This window comes from Kogia breviceps, chromosome 3 (assembly GCF_026419965.1).
Source record: "Kogia breviceps isolate mKogBre1 chromosome 3, mKogBre1 haplotype 1, whole genome shotgun sequence".
Lineage (NCBI taxonomy): Eukaryota > Metazoa > Chordata > Mammalia > Artiodactyla > Physeteridae > Kogia > Kogia breviceps.
This window is the reverse complement of record NC_081312.1, coordinates 188032943-188050327: the sequence shown is the minus strand read 5'-3', so window position 1 is coordinate 188050327 and position 17385 is coordinate 188032943. Positions and strand designations below refer to the sequence as shown.

Here is a 17385-nt window from a genome sequence, read left to right as displayed (position 1 = left end):
GGTAGGAAAGAGGGCAGAAATAAGGATATTCATCTGGAAAAAGTAAAAACGCTACAAAAAGTAAAAGAAGGAGGAACAGACGTGCCATTTGCTCACAAATACTTATCACTAGACACACACTTTCTACCACACAGATCGTCTAAGGTTTTCAGCACAAAGATTTCTGAAATCTTTAATCTCTTCAGTACTATGCAAAGTGTACAAATATCTTCTTTCCGTTATAATACCTTGTATTTGAATACTATTTGTTTTTACCCTTTTACAGCGTTTCCTCATTTCACTTTATCTTTACAATACCCTATGAGAAGGTAGACTAAACAGAGAAGGTGAAGTGAATAGAAAAAAGATTATATAAACTAGAAAACTAAAACCCAGATCACCTGACCTTTAGTTCAGCGGTCCTTCTATTACACTATTACATTACAGTAAAGGAACTCAGCAATGATAATAAAGAAAGGGGGGGGGGGGGATCTGTTACTCCAAGGTTTTTATGTACTAGGACTGCACCTAGGTCCAAATAGAACTAACATTTTGGCATGAGCTTAGGAAACAATTTCAAAAAGAACCCAGAAATTCTTTACTCATGGATGTTGAGAAGCAAATTAACTGCATGCTCTTTGTCAGAACATCAGGTACACACGGTTACTTTGAACGCCTTTTCATGACGTTGCTTCCGAGAAACTGGCAGGGGTTTAGACGACCCGTCTGCATCCCAGCACGCGCTGAAGAGGCGCAGGTCAGGTGGAGGCAGAGCGCACCCCCAAGAAGGCGGAATTCCTCTCGCGTTTGCCAACAAACACGTTTACAGCGTTACCCAACAGATATGGAAACAAAATTAGGAATCCATTTGTAGTAAGTGCTTTCTATATGACATTTATTTTGTATATGACAGCTATCAAATACATATGTAATAATAGCAAAAAAATTAAATAATTAAGCGTTAGGATGATTTTGTGGCATTTCTCCTCACCTACGTATGCATTCAAGGCCGAAGACTTGAATGAGTATCTCTCCATGGTCATAAACCTTAGATTCTCCAATTACTGGTATCTTCTGCTTTTAAACAGGTAACTTGTAGCCAAGAGGCCTGGAAATGTCATATCCTTAATATAACTAATAGGTCAACTGTCACTTTCCTTAACAGTGCGTCTCAAACTCTCCCACCCAAGTGTGCCTACTGTCCTAAGGGGCTAGTTATCTAATTTAAGATTGCTTACCTGTATTTCATAGATGACAAATTGAATGCCAAATGGTTATAGTTTGCCTGAGATCAGACAACTAGTATGCAGTAACGTCAGAACCTGTCTCAGGCAAACTGATGAGAGTTGCTTTCTTAACCACCGCTTTTGCAGATGCAGAGCGTCAATCCTCCCCTCTCGGTGTGTGCCTGCCCTATCCCCACGTCAAGTGGTGAAACGGTTCTGGGGCACCTAAGGCTGTGAGAAGACTTGCAGCTAACCTTCTGGAACTCTTGAGATGCTGGCTCTGTGGAGTGTCAGCCACCGTGTAAGAAATCACACGCACAGCCACGCTGTGAGGAGGCCCAGGCCAGCCAGGTGGAGATGCCTGACCAGCCCCCAGCTTTCCAGTCACCCAGCCCAGGCACCAGTCCTGGGGATGAAGTAACCCTCCGGTGACTCCAGTCTCAGCCCCTGTCTAACGACACAGGAGGGACTCCAAGGAAAAACTGCCCAACTGAGCCTGGCAACCTCCAAAACTGTGAGAGATAATATTATTGTTTCAGCTACAAACTACGGGTGGTGGTTTGTAACACAAAATTAGGTAACTGAAACGAATCTCTTGCTCCACTATGGATTACAGTTTTGCAGTATGGAACCATCCAGTCTGCTGCGCTCAATGAAGTGGATAAATGTTTATTGAGAACCTACTATGTGCCACCTTCTGGTCTAAGGGTTTCTGACACACTGCTGAAAAAAAAAAGAAACCCAAAAGTTTCTTCCCCCTCATGGAGCTTACGTTCTCACAGGGGAAACAGACAGCAGACAGAAGGTGAAACAATTAGATCTATCCTACAGTATGTTAGAAGGTGGTAAACGCTATGGCGACCCGGAGCGGGTAGGGCAGAAGAGCAGGAGTGCCGGGGCAGGGAGAGGAGAGACAGTGTGTCAAGACGCCAGTCTCAACGAAAAGGCTGGAAGGAGACGAAGGGGTCAGCCAAAGGGAAAGAACAGTGGAAAGAGCCGGGGCAAAGCAGAACGATCAACGACCAGAGAAGAACAAAGCAGCCACTGTGTCTGGGGCACCGTCAAAGGGGAGAAGCGACGGCAGGGGGTCGGCGGAGCGGGAGTCGGATGGCGCGGCGCTCTGCAGGCCCCCGCGAGGACTCCGGACCGCGCTGTGAAACAAACAGGGAGAGCTCGGACAGCGGCAGCGACGCGACCCGGAAGGGTCCCCCCACCCGCTGTTAAGAAGAGACTGAAGGAACGCAGGGGCTAAAGCGAGCCAACGAGGAGGAGGCTGTCACAACAATGCAGGGCAAAGACAACGGAGGCCCGGACGGGACTGGCAGGAAGAGCCGTGATGAAAAGTGGTCCAGATGCGTCGGAAGATATTGGCTGACAGGCTTTCCCAGTGGATTGGAAATAGGACGTGAGAGAAAGAGAGGTAGCAAGGGTAGACTCTACGGCTCTTGGCTGAATAACTGCAGAGACGGGACTGTCCATCAGTTGAGAGGGGGAACCACAGGGCTGGAACGGACTGGGGACAAAGATCAGTCAACTTGCAGACACGTGAAGACTGAGATGCCCGCTACATCCAAACGGAGATACTGGGCAGACTGACGGACGTCCAGATTTAAAGATGAGAGGAAAGGTCTGGAAGAGAAACGGGCCTGGGGGTCACTGGCACACAAACGGCTTTTAAAGCCAGGGGCTGAAAGAAATCACTTCCAGGATGTGCGGAGGGAGAAAAGCATTCCAACGCTTACAGGACTTGTTACAGGCCCCGAAATATACTTACCTATCCGCTATAGATAGGACCTTGAAATAGAGATGCTTGCTCTCTGCTGATTCTACCTACCCTTGAAGCAGAAACTACGGAGCTGAGAAACGGTCTCTGACTTTTTACAGGATACTAGCCCTTGACTCAATCTTCTTTTCGAGCCCTACATTCTTGAACACTTGCTATTTCCATATTGCTTTCCAAACCCTTATTATCACAATTCCTTGATGTATTCCTCGGGCAAAGTACTAGGAATAAGATCAAAACCCAATAACACAGAGCACATTTCATGTGATACTGTACAAAAGTCGACATTCTGACGGTATAGTTTGAAATGAAATATAAATTAAAATGGAATCTAATGTTTTAATACTTACATATTTTCTTACATAATTATTTTTAATTTATTCTATGTGATTTTGATGACAGACAGAGTGTAGACAGCTTTAGGTTAGACTGAGAAGTTAACATTCTGGTTAGACTTTGCTTGTTACTTCTGTAAAATGGTTTAGAAACAAGGAGCAGTGAGATGCAAATAAGAACTGTCCCTCGGAGACAACTGCCAACGCCCTGAGACCTCCTTAGAGAGGTGGCACAGTCAATTTCAGGTTGGGCTTCTGAAACAAGGGCTTTCGTGTACATTGACCAAACACTGGCATCAAGAAGGCCTGCGACACGTTTTACAACCCATCTGATTCCCAGGCCCGACCGGAGCTAATGACGTGGACTCCCGGGGGCAGAGGCCCTACAGTCTGCATCTGAAGTAAGCGTCTCAGGTAACCCTAGTAATACCAGAGTTTGAGAACCCCGGTTCTAAAAGAAGTAAAAGGAAAATCCACGCAAGAAACACTGAAAATTAAGGCTCATAATCCACTCATTCACTAAGAGAATTTCATTTTCTTCAGCCGGTCTAAAAATTAATCTTCTAGATAAAATAGGGATAAATTGCTCCAAACTCACAGCGAGGGAGAATAGCCCTGTTCCTTGCAACCTGACCAGTGTCCTTCTCCCCATTCTTTCATCCATCCCCCCCCCCAAACTATCACCCCTTCTCCTTTCCATTCCCAAATACCTACATGATCTGTGTTCACTGCCTCTCCCCCAGGAAACCATTCTCTCTGTAAATCTAGTTGTCAACTAGCTTCTACCTGATCATTCTATGTCACTCGATGCTGGCATAATGTAAAGAACTTAACACAGCATTTCCAACACAATAGATGTCCGTTGATATTCAAAACACTCACAAAAGAGGCTTATCTCCTGATTTTCTGATCAGGAGCCTGACTTGCTGCTCTAAGGATACAGAGCAAACCTCCCACTGAGGTCACCTAATGCAAGCTCGGTGCTTATCTCCACACATTACACCTGGGTCTAACAACAAAATTACATTCTTAAATAACACTCATAAGCTAACCTCTTGATTGCTAATCTTATGGACTTTCCTCCTGAATCATTTGCCAAACAGCTCCTGACCACCCATCCACTGGCTAGAATTTTATTTCAGCCTGGCTTCCCTCACCTTGACGATTTCTGAGTCTTTACTACTCAGACCCATTCTTCCCAAAGATGCCTTAGATTCTATATCTTTTCTTGGTCTTTGCTTCCCCTGGCCCCCCTTCGGCAGCTGTGGCTTTTCCAATGACCTCCCCAAAATGACAGAAGACAACTGACAAATATAAAATGATGAGTTTGTTCAAAATAAATACTTTCCATTTTTCTGGGTCGTGCATTTTTTAAACTATGAATTTATTCACCCAATAATCTTTCTTCACTTTCACAATAATTGTCAAACTAAAGAAAATACAGTAATTATGCATTTGGATGAAGAAAAGTTCAAGACAAGTAACACTCACTTGATTCCATATTCCAGTGTTAAAACAATATTTAAAATCTTAATACTTTTTTCAGGAGTCCCAACAAGTAATTTTGGGAATTTCTTCATCCCAGTTAGAGGTTCTGCTTTCTACATGAAGTTCTTATTTATTTTTAATACAGCCCCTTGAACAAAAATCACGCAATCGAATTGTGGCTCGCCAGGAAGGAGAAGAGCCAGTGACTCAAATTACTTTAAATTGCATTAAATACAGGAAGCGAAACCTAGAGGTTAAAGAAGTTAACTGCATATGTTGGCAAAAAAAACCTTTGGCTAATTTACTTTTTAAAAAAAATAAATTTATTTATTTGTTTGTTTGTTTATGGTGTGTTGGGTCTTTGTTGCCATGTGCGGGCTTCTCTTATTGCCGAGCACGGGCTCTAGGCTCGTGGGCTCAGTAGTTGCGGCTCACGGGCTCTAGAGCGCAGGCTCAGTAGTTGTGGTGCACGGACTTAGTTGCTCTGTGGCATGTGGAAGCTTCCCGGACCAAGGCTCAACCCCGTATCCCCTGCGTTGGCAGGCGGATTCTTAACCACTACGCCACCAGGGAAGTTCCCCAGTTTCTCATTTTTAAACTATGAATTTAATGTATTATATAAACTATAACAAAAGAGAGCTAATGACAAAGAATTCTCACCTCAAAGTTACGTCTAATTATTTCAGGTGTTACATGCTTGTTATGAGCTAAACGGTGTGATTTATTCAGTAACAGACTGTGAAAACACAACTTTACATTATTTTATATACTTCATTCAATTTCTTTTTAAATTGAAACTAATTTACAGCAGGTCCAGTTAAAACTTTTGAGAAATCCCCACACAGTACATGCCTAATTTCTCTGATAAACATTTGAAGATCTTCTTCGATCAGGAAGCATGGAACTTAAATGCTGCTGATGACCATTTAAATGTCAGCTCACCAAAGACCACCACCTCTGGAAAACTATGACTGATCAAAGAAATTGTTAGTAATGAATCACTGATCTCCTCACGATGGCCAGTCTTTGAATTCTCTCTCTAAGAGACTGAATTTGTCCAAACAGAAACATACTTCTTATTGGTAGATACACAGAACCCACCAAGGATTAGTCACTTTATGGTGGCCAGGTCCCAAGAGAGCTCTTTCTCCATCTAGTCTGCGTACCATCCACCCTTACCTGCATCACCTGCATGATAAAGACCATACCCAGGTTACCAGCAGAGAACTATAACCACAGGTGAAAAGCATTAGTGTATAATCTAAACCAAACAATCTTAACCGGGGCTACAGGGAGCCTTAGAACACCCACAGATGAGCTTCGGGGGCTCAATTATCCTTCTGTAATGAGCAAAGTTATCTGTATATTGTTCAGGGTAAGAGTGTCCAGTGTATTTATTAACATTCCACAGTTGCCTTTAAACCAAAGAAGAAGATAAAAACTACCAAAAAGTATAAAGACAGAATGTGGTGTAGAAGAAAAAACTAGTGTTTGCAGAAAGAGAGTCAAGTTTAGATCCTGGTCCTTTTACTCAATAGCTGTGCTACTTTGGGTTAAGTTGCTTTAGTTCTTTGAATATCAGTTTCTTAGTCTGTAAAAACAGAAAAATGGTGCCAACTGTGAGGATTAAATATAATCAGGATGTAAAGTATAGAACACAGTGCCCAGCAACTACTGTACTGTCAACCGCCATTTGCTTTAAGAACACAAAGATGTTTTAATTAGAATAAATGGGCCACAACATATTTCAAGTCAACACATTTCATAGAACACAGTGCCCAGCAACTACTGTATTGTCAACCGCCATTTACTTTAAGAACACAAAAATGTTTTAATTAGAATAAATGGGCCACAACACATTTCAAGTCAACTGCAAGGCTGTGACATTTATTTTCCTTTTGAATATAGTTTCATAAAAATATGGATACACTCTGTACTCATTTCCTATTGCTGCTATTAACAAATGTCCACAAATTTAGTGGCTTACTAGAACACACATTTATCACCTTACAGGTCTGGAGGTTATCGATAGGAAGGCAAAAATGGGTATTACAGGCCCAAATCAAGGTGCCAGCAGGGCTGCATTCCTCCTGGAGGATCTAGGAAAGCATCCGGTCCTTGCCTGTCCCAGTTTCTAGACACTTCTGGCATCCCTTGGCTCTTGGCCACATCACTCCCACACTTGCTTTCACCATCACATCTCTTTCTGTACCTCTGACCCTCCTGCTTCCCTCTTTCCCGTTAATGAGAACCCTCATGACTACCCCCAAGAGACTCTCCCCGTCTCAAGATCCTTAACTAATCATGAAAAGCTCCCTGTGTCTTTTAAGGTAACATATCCACAGGTTCTGAAGATTAGGACACGACATCACCGCGGGAAGGCGCGAGGCATTCGTCGGCCTACCCCAGACCGTGACGTGATTCAGCACTGTATAAATTCTGGGGCTAAAACAAATGGTTACATCTACATTTTGAAATATCGGATACCTGATTAATTTCTCCTCCTCACTTTGAAATCAATCGGCTTTCTAGGAAAGCCATAAGCAATTATTTTTAGTTGCACTTTTAAATCTCAAATCAGCTGTAACTGGTGCACGTTACGCTGTCTTTTATAAATGTCAGCAGGTCACATTTTGAAAACTATTGCTATTTATAACCAAAAGAATGCCTGCCATTTTATTTGGCTCCATTTTAATTTTTCTAAATCATATGCTTTAGGTGTGAATATGCTCCATGTATTTCGAAGTTGAGGACACAGAGGAAGTCCATTTTAGAGAGAGGAATCAATGGTATGTGCCCCTCAGATTTGGCTTTGTCATGGTATCTGCGCATAGCTGAGCATACAGTGTCGACCAGAACTCACCAGCGGTTCTCTGTGTTTGACCAGGCGGATGATTTTCACCGAGTCTTCCTCCTCATCAATATCGTCAGGCTCAGGAGGCAACACGGGACCATAGTTCTTCAGAGCCACAGCATCATGGACGGAGAGCAAAGCCTATCAAAGTCCAAGGTAAAAAGTGTCACAGTAGTTGCGCGTGTTTGGCGTTTTATATTTGACTACAGTATAAGGAAAATCAAACTGATGTTCCAGTTCTGCCACAGCTCAACGGTAAGAAGGCAACTACTTGGGAAGGAGCCTCTCGCAAACGGGGCGAGGGGAAGCTGCAGAACAACAGAGGCAACCCTCCTCGGCCACGGGGTGCGGCAAGCGTCGGCGTGAAGCGTCTGCCAACCTGAGCGCCCTCCGGTTCATCCGTATACAAGTGGCAGCTGGCGGGAGGGTCGGGGGTCGGTAAGGGAGCGTTACTTTTGAAAGGAGGGAGGAAAATGAGGCTACAGATAGACTGCCAACGGGCTGGCAGGTGTCAGGCAACGACGCATGTCTTTTTTTTTTTTTTTCTTTCCTTCTGTTAGCAGAAAACACAGAAAGAACTGCTCAATACAACTGACTAGCTTTCATTCTTCTGTGATTTTTCTCACTTCTTAATTTTTGATGTAATAGCCGACTATGTGTATAAAAGAATAAAAGTCTTTCTAGTCATGACGGTTGTGGTGGTGAAACTCCACAAAACGGTCATATTGTCACTAGAGACCAAAGATGAGAAAAACATGACATGTCACTGTATTGGGGGTGACTGGGTCTAGACTTTTAACTAATTTGTTCCCTAATCAGCAGCATCATATGATCCACCGATTACTCCAGCCAGAGCCTGGAAATCATCCTTGAAACCCCCCTTACCTACACTCCCGACATCCAACCCCCATCCTGTTAAACCTGCTTCCAGAATGTAAGCTAACATTTGTTATCTTCTCTCCAGGCCCGAGCAGACGGTGGCCGACCGTGCCACCTGTTTTCGTAAGTGAAGCTTCCCTGGAACACAGCCATGCCTGTTCACTGATGTGTGCTTTACGGCGCCTGCCACGCTGCGATGAGAAACTCAGTAGAAGCCACAGACATTTTTCCATAAAAAAGCTGGCAGACTCTTGGTCTAGATCATTGATCACCATCTTCTACCTCGAGCATTTTTACCTGGAGCCTTTCAATGGTCCACCTGTATTCATCTTTGGCTCGTTTTCAAATTCCTGATTCACAGTGTGTCCAGAGTAATTACTTTGAAACTCAGAGTAAGTCACGTAAGTGGTCTACTAAGAACTCTCCTACCCACCCACTGGTTTGGGGTGAAGAGCAAGTCCTAGTGTTGTATTTGCCCTCCAACTCTGTCTCACACCCATGTCTTCCTCACTCAGTTTAAATACCTGGCTTCTTTCTCACAGAGGCGTGGCTAAAACATCCAATATAAATGTAGACCTCCGGGTTACTTGATCTCATAGCACCATCTTCTTTGCCTTCATACATGCTCATAATTTTTACCCGTGTTTCCATTTTTATGTACATCTATTTAATATCTGTTCTCTACTGAAACAGAAGCTCCAAGATGGAGAAGAAATGGTATCTAAATGAAGCTTTCTTATTGACTATAACATATATACAGAAAAGCACACAATTCATAAGCATACTGCATGAAGAATCTTCAAAAATGAGTATGTCCCTGTAAATATCACCCCAACAAGAAACACAACATTAACTGAGCCCCAGGGGCCCCTAAATATGCTCCTTCCTAGCCACCGTGGCCTCTAATCCACTGAAGGTGGTAGTTTTGCCTCTATTTAAATACCGCATAATGGGATCTTCCTTTTTTCCCTGACGTTAAGTTGGTGAGGTTCATCCATGTTGCTACTAGTAGCCATTCCTTTTTCATGGCTGAACAGTACTCCAACATGTACATCTTTCATAGTTTCTTTACCCATTATGCCTTTGGGGGATACTCAGGCTGTTTTCAGCTCTTGGCTATCGTAAACAGTACTGCTGTAAATACTTCCTATCAGCTGATGCATCGACACACAAATCTGGGTTAAGTACATTTAAGGGTGGAAATCTAGGTCATTCAACACAGGCAGACGAGACAAAGGGGTCGTTCCAGCTTCTCTCCCACCGACAGCTTGTGTGAGTTCTAGCTGCATCACGGGATCCAACAGTTTACAGTAGTAGTTTAAGTTTGGCCATTCTGAGTACACAGTGATAGCTTCTCGTGGTTGAAATTTCACCTTTCTTATAACTCATGATATCTTCTTTTTTCTTTGCTGTTCAAATGAAAGCATTTCTTTTTATAAACGTTTTCTCCAGCCAGTATATCTCTAACTGCACTTAAGAAACAGAATTTTTAAAAATATATATGTATTTCATCTTGTGCCAAGTTAAAAGAATATCCAGTAGCTTCCACTTGCTGTTTCAGACTGTTATTACCATTACCTTATATTCTCTTGGTATAAAAATATGCTTTAAAAATCCCAAACTAACACACAAACAAGCAACACAGCTACCAGCATATCCTTATAAACATGAACACGACCAATGCTCACAAGTCAGGTGAGACAGGAATGGCATCTTGGGTGCTTGATTCATGGATGGCGGCAGGCAGGGCAAGAAAGTTTCTGGAAGACCGTCGGTCCTGGTTTTCAGCACAGGAGAGCCTCTCATTTCATGGTGCACGTTTCACAGTATTACAAAACCCCCACCTTGTTTACTTGATTAAAACCAGGGGAAAGGGACAATGTTCTCGGGGAGCAACAGAGCACAGAAGCGCCCTGGGGTGCTGCGTGGCCAGCGGGCGCAGCCCTGCGGTCTGACCAGAGGCCTGGGACCCGCTGCCAGACGCTGACCTCTGCAGACGCAGCAAGGGTTTCCACGGACTTCAGCAGCGCATGTCCCCGGCACGGCTAATACACTCTAACGATGATCAAGTGGGGGAGGTGGGCTGCTCTGAATCACGCGTGGGATTAGTTCCAGACTCAGTGGAACGGCCGTCCTCTCCGAGGCCGGGACTTCAGGGGACCGGCTGACCGGCGGAGGGTCTTCCTCGCTTGTCGGTGCAGTTTCTCAGCCTCCTGATGCTGCTTCTGCTGTTCTAACTTCTTTAACGTAAATGCCAATTGTTTGCTGCCAACCGTGGGGTCCGATACACCCAATGTCCCATTTTTCGCTTCGAGTTTCAACCGGTCTTCAAGGGTTTTATTCAGCATGATACCTTCTTTTGTGAAATGCCTGTTCAAGATCTGTGCACAATTTTCTATTCCATCTGTCTTTTTCTTCTTGATTTGTAAGAGTTCTTTGTAACACACTGGATCCAAGCCTCTGTTGGTTACAGGTGCCACAAATGCATTCTCCCATCTGGTAGCTTGCCCTTTCACTTTCTTATTAGTGTTCTTTGATCAAAAAAGGATCCAAATTAATGAACCCAATAATATTTTTTTCCTTTATGGTTGGTGCTTTTTTTGGTATCCAACAAAAGTTTCAAAGGGAAAGAATGAACAGCATCATCAAGATGATAAAATATTATCTGAAGATATAACAGCTGCAAATTTTTGACAATTGATGACAGACACAGTCTGAAGATTCGTGAACTCCAATGTATCCTTTAGGAAGCAGGAACAATAAAAATTAACCCACGCTTACATACATCATAGTGAAATGACAGAATGCCAGAGACAGAAAGTAGTTCTTAAAAATATCAGAGAGAAAAACACAGATCATCAGGAAGGAAAGAAAAAAAGTAATTGAGAACTGACTGATCAAGCAGCAAGATAACTAGAAGATAGTTAAAACACCTTGAAAGTGCTTAGAAAAAGAGTAACAGTCAGCCCAGAATTGTGTATCCAGCAAAAGTACAGGTCAAGAATGAGGATGAGAACCAAGGTGAAGTTAACAGGGACCCACTGGAGAAAACTTAAAAAAAAAAGAAAGATAATGAAGCAATGGTTTTTGAAGACACTGGACATGAGACAAAGAAGGACAGTGATCACTGAGAGACAGGAAACAACTGCGAACCCTAAGACTGCCCCCAGCTTCCTGTCTAGAGTGAATTTCCCGCTATGTCAGGGGAAGAAGGAACCGAGGACAACAGAGCTGGGAACCCAGGGAGATCAAGGGGCTAACGTCCTCAGGGAAGGGATGAGAATGAAGAGAACTGCACAGACACAGAGCTCCTTGAGTCCTTAGCCAAGGCTCGCATACAGAACAACTTCCAGGAAGGATTAGAGCAGTAGTTCAGAACTGAGGGCGATTTTACTCCCTGGGAGCCATATGACTGTCTGGGGACATTTTTGGTTTGTAACAATTCGAGGGATGCTACTGCTGTCTGGGGCACAGAGACAAGAGATGCTCCGAGGCATCTGATACCATAGTGGACAATCCCCTCCCCACCGCCAAATAAGTATCCAGTCCTCAAATTTAAATAGTCCCGAGGTTGAGAAACCCTGCATTACAGGAAACAATTCCCGAGGCTTGCACAGGGCAGGAATAGCTCCTGTTCCCACCAGTTACAAGGAAAAGCCTCACAATTCACAGGGCATTGAGGAGAGTTAACAGAGGGGTACTGTCTTAATAGCAGGAAATAATTAGCCCAAGATTAAATGCTGCTAAGATCTCACCTAACAAAGCTTAAAAGCAAGCCTCCAAATAACTTAATGGTGTGATTTAAACTCAAGGATATTATCTATAAATATACAAAAATATCCAGCATCAAAAAAAGTAAAACTCACAATGACTGACAGTCAATCAAAAATTACTAGGCATGTAAAAAATCAGAAACTACTATGCATAGTGATGAAAAATATAAAGCTATAAAACTAAACCCTGAAAAATTAGATGACAGAATTATATAGAACCAAATCCTGAAATTACGGAAAGATCACAGAAAAGGAAATTAACAGTTACTACTAATTCCAAATGTTCAAAAAGCTAGAAGAAGGGCTGAACAGGAGACTTGGAATATACAAAAAAGATTCAAACCAAGCTTCTACAGGTAAAAGGTGAAAATACATTTCATTCAGTACACTGAATAAGACTAACACTTGTAGGCAAAGCAATAAAACTACTGAAACACATGAAAGACAAAGAGAAAATATAATGAAAAATTATGAACAGACATTTATTGAGCTGTGGGACTTCAATGGTCTATTATATGCACCTAACTGGCATCTCCAAAGACAGGGAGAGGTGTTAAAGAAAAAAAATGTGAAGAAATATGGCAGAAAATATTCCAAATTTGATGGAAACAAAAAAGCCCATATGTTTAAGAAGCTCAATGTATCCAAGTACAATAAACAGAAAAGACATAACAGACATAACACCAACTGCTTAAAACCAGTGAAAAGGGGACTATCTTAAAATCAGCCAAAAAAAAAAGCACACCACACTACACACAAAAGAAGAAAGATAAAAATGACTCCACACTTCTATTTAGAAACAATGTGAGCCACGAGACAATGGAGCAACATCTTTAAAATACTCAAAGAAAACTACCATCAGCCTAAAATTCTATACCCAGCAAAAATGCCTTTTAAAAAGAAGGAATATTGAAGACTTTTTAAAGACATACAAAAGGTGAAAGAATTCATCACCAGCGGACTTGCATTACCAAAAATGTTATAAGAAGTTCTTTCAGACAAGAGGAATGACTGCAGATGGGAACACAGACCTGTAAAGAGGAACAAAGAGCACCAGAAATGGCCGTTATCTGTGTATCTAGGGTGACTATCTTGCACATGGTAAGAATAACAGTGAATGCTAATGAATATAATTCATAATAAAGTGAATATTATAGTTGATAGGCATTGTTAAAACACCAGCTATTATTTTTCCTCCTTAGCTCTGTACTTTCATATCTGGATTCCAAAAAAAAATACTTTAATTTACAGATATCAAGTTCATTATTTTTAACAGCTTTGCTTTATAAATAGTTTTGGTTAGCAACATTTTTATTTTGGACAACTAAAAGTAACTTTGTATTCCATTTTCCTGTTTTAACTGCAGTGACTTTATTCTTCACTATACAAACATTCTTTTAGGAGACAGTACCTAAATGAAAATTGTGTTTCCATATGCCACCGATCAGAGCTGATGGGTTTACCTGTCGCTTAGAGGAATCTGCAGGAAATTGAACACTGGGCTTTGTAACTCATCGGGCTCCCAAGCTCTCCCTGCCTTAGACCCCCTGGAGTCAATTCTATGCTCTAAATATCTGTCAGATCCTTAGAATTAAGTGTCTGACTCATAAGGATGAGTAACACTGATTTATTCTTCCAGAAGGAAGCTTAACTTTGCCATTTATTATGCTTTAATGAAGTCTCATCCATTCCGCATGCCCGGGCAGTGAGTAATTTCTGGTAAGTGAATGTTTTGGAAAGCTGAAAAATTACAACACATCTTTCTATTTTATTGCCTTTTAAAAAATCTACCAAATTTTCCCTGACTTCCTAAATTATAATACCATGTTCGAGAGATGATGTCACCTCACTTCTATCAAAAATGAGCCACTGAATGACAACTCAGAGAGGATGATTTGCCTTTAATGTGGCAATGTGATGCCTAGGAGTGGTTTTTATTTATTGATGACTCTCTTTGCTTTCCCCGGAAACAAAGTCTCTGTAGAGACCAACGTCCCTTCCACAGTGCCCCCTAAATGGCCCGTGCTCCTCCCCCACTGCAGCAAGCTTTAGAGTCTGTTACATCTACGCAGGCCTCTTGTGACTCTATCATTACCTTTTTCTCACCATGTGGTTTCTTTTATACTTTGTTATTTTTCCTGGACTGTAAGATCTGGACAATAAGACTGGATTTTGTAGACATTATTGAGTAATAATAATTATTTTTTTTGTATATGGTGACTGACCAAAGTTTTAAAGACTGGGTGTATTCCAATACAGTAAGTAGTGCATCCTATTACCCTACTTATAATGGAAGAAAATGTATATGTAATATTTCTGTACACAAAAAGGAATGAAAGGTAATGCAGCCAATGAAGAGTAGTTATCCCTAAAGATATATGAACACACAATTCACAGAAGAAATAAAAACCCATTAAGCATATGAAACGATACTCATCTTCACTAATAAAGCAACAAGGATAGGGACTTCTATTTTAAAATTTAGATTCAGAACACAGTTATGTATTATCCAAAATTCTTTTCTGTTTAATTTCAGAAGTTTTTATCAAGTCACTTTGTAAAAGGTAAAAATTAAAGTCAGAGTAATAAACTATCACATCTTATTAAAGACAATATCGTAAATCGGTTATAAAGATAAGTTATTCCTTCCAACCTCATGTATGGATTGTTTTTTTTTTAACTTTTCATGTGTGTGTGTGTCCATCTGCCCCTGAAGCTGTAAATGCTTTTACTCTATCCCATGATGATGGTTCAATTTTTACACTTCCATCTTTAATCTACTTGGAATTCATTCTCGTAGAGGTCTTTCTTATTTTTCCCCAAATAATTAACCAGCTGTCCCAACACCTCATACTGAATTTACATCCAATCCCACCCATCCCCCACTTCCTTGTCTCCATCCTCACATCCTTTGTTAGGACCACAGTCACGCTGCACCCAAATTACTTCTACAGGCTCCCAGCTGGCCTTCCCACCCGGGGAACTGCTGTGCATACTACACACAGACTGATGGCATCGCTTGCTTATTTAAATCCTTCCAATGACTTTCTACTGCTCTTAGGACAATATTCAAACTTTTTCATATGCTCGCAATTACAGTAGCCATATAATTTATCATCTAAATAAGGAAACCACTGAAATTACAAGGGAGGCTATTAATATTAACAACACTGGAACTACAGGCAAACACCAGGCTGTCCTGGGTAAACCAGGAGGTCGGCCCCGACTCACAGCTCTACTGTCCAGCTCCGGCCCCTCCCTCTTTCACATGCTGTTGCCCAGCCACACGAAGTCTACTTTACACCCTCAAATGTGACAAGTTACTTCCTTTGTAGGACTTCATACCGGAAACCTTCATTTCTCACCTCCCCTGCCGACTCATCCCTCACTCCTCTGCCCCTCTGGTCACCTCACACCAGCCTTCAGGCGTCACCTGGCATAGACCATCTCCTCTGCAGTCCTCTTCGACCCACCCGCACCCAGCCTCAGCACTGGCTCAACTCCTATGTGTTCCACACCATTTCTGGGTGTTCCCTCTTTTTACCCACTATTTCTATCACCTTCATGTATCTTCATACAACTTCCACAAGTTCTAGCTATAGGGACTGGCAGAGTAGATGCTGAATTTATGTAGGAATGAATGAATGAAGATCCAACTCTGGGGACAATTACAAATTACCAAAGAAAGTTTTAATGCTTTTCCAAACGAGTCGTCTATAGAAAGCACATATTATCATTTCATAGTTGGCTACACACTTGGTTGTATATACCTATGTGTGTTTTTAAAAAATCATTATTACTTTGGAGGTACATTTCAGGTTTCCTTTCAGTATTGTGAATTAAATATTTTAAATGGAAGAGCAATCTTCAGAAAGTAAATAATTAGTTCCCTCATCCACTGAAATTTAAGGGCAATATTCAAGTTAACACCTTGGAATTACATTTTTCATAGTTTAACTGTCAGTTCAACGAACAGCTCACGCGCACATATTACGCTCTACTGTGCCTTTGCTTCTGCTCTTAAAACAGAAAAAAGCAAATATTTTCATTTATTCCCAAGACAAAAAGGAGTATTTGATCATATTCTGAAATAGCTTAAAACTTATTTGGGGACTGCACTTCTTAAAGTAATTACCTTCAAAAGTGAGATTCAAAGTGATGGTTGTTAACATAAATGATTTCAAGGAAAGCAATGTTAAATGCTAGGTCAAATTGGGAAGAAAAGTATTTTCTTCCCAAGATTGGTGAACCAGAAATTGCCATTGTCGACTGTACCGTCGAGTGTCTGCGATATCACCCACTTTCTACACGTTATGTCCTGAACATACACCTTTCATGCTGACTTCTCACCATTCCTTAGTCACACTGCTACGTAAATGTGAAAATAGACAAAATCGTTCGTCTGAGGTATTTTTGCCGTAACAAAGTTTAAGTACTCAATTAAAAGCTGCATCCTATGGTGCTTCATGATGCCGTCGTAAAGGGAAGAAAACCCACATTTCTCTTCCTTCTGGAGGAGTTTCTCCTTCCATTGCTGTGTTTCTCTGCGTGTGTTTCCTTTACTGCTCACACAAGACAAAATTCTGATCACCAAACGCGTGAGGGGTTTTCTCAACACCAAGCAATTCTCTGTGACACCACCTGGGCGTCCTACAGTTCAACCCAATTCTGAGGTCATCTTCCCAAAGAGAGCATCAGCTCCCACAGGTTGCAGGCTCAATCCTTTAAGACTGCTCCCCCACCGCCAGACACACTTCAGACACCAGTCACCACTCCAGGCTGCCACCTGTGCTTCTGACCAACCAGCTGCAGATGTGAGGTTCCAACAACTCCCTGCTTGGGTTCAATTAATTTGCTAGAGTAGGTCACAGGATTCAGCCAAACACTTACATGTACCAGTTTATTAAAGGATATGATAAAGGACACAGATGAACCGTCAGACGAAGAGATACACACAGGGTAAGGTCTGGAGGGTAGGGGCGTCTATCCCTGCGGAGGTAGGTGCATCCCCCTCCTGGTACACGGATGTGTCCCCAAGCCTAGAAGCTCTCTGAACACCACACTTTAA

The 17385-nt window shown here is 42.0% G+C and overlaps 1 protein-coding gene across 7 annotated transcripts in view; it reads right to left on the bottom strand.

Annotated features, from left to right (window-relative positions):
* Nucleotides 1-17385, bottom strand: part of MPP7 (MAGUK p55 scaffold protein 7) — a 424300-nt gene that overhangs the window by 85556 nt on the left and 321359 nt on the right. For 5 of the 7 annotated variants that reach the window (XM_067030594.1, XM_067030595.1, XM_059058692.2 and 2 more), the window contains one exon: nucleotides 7675-7806. The exons of the other annotated variants lie outside the window; for them this stretch is intronic. In XM_067030594.1, coding sequence (XP_066886695.1) covers nucleotides 7675-7806 — 132 coding nt within the window. The remainder of the gene's footprint in view (nucleotides 1-7674; nucleotides 7807-17385) is intronic. 7 annotated transcript variants of the gene reach the window in all.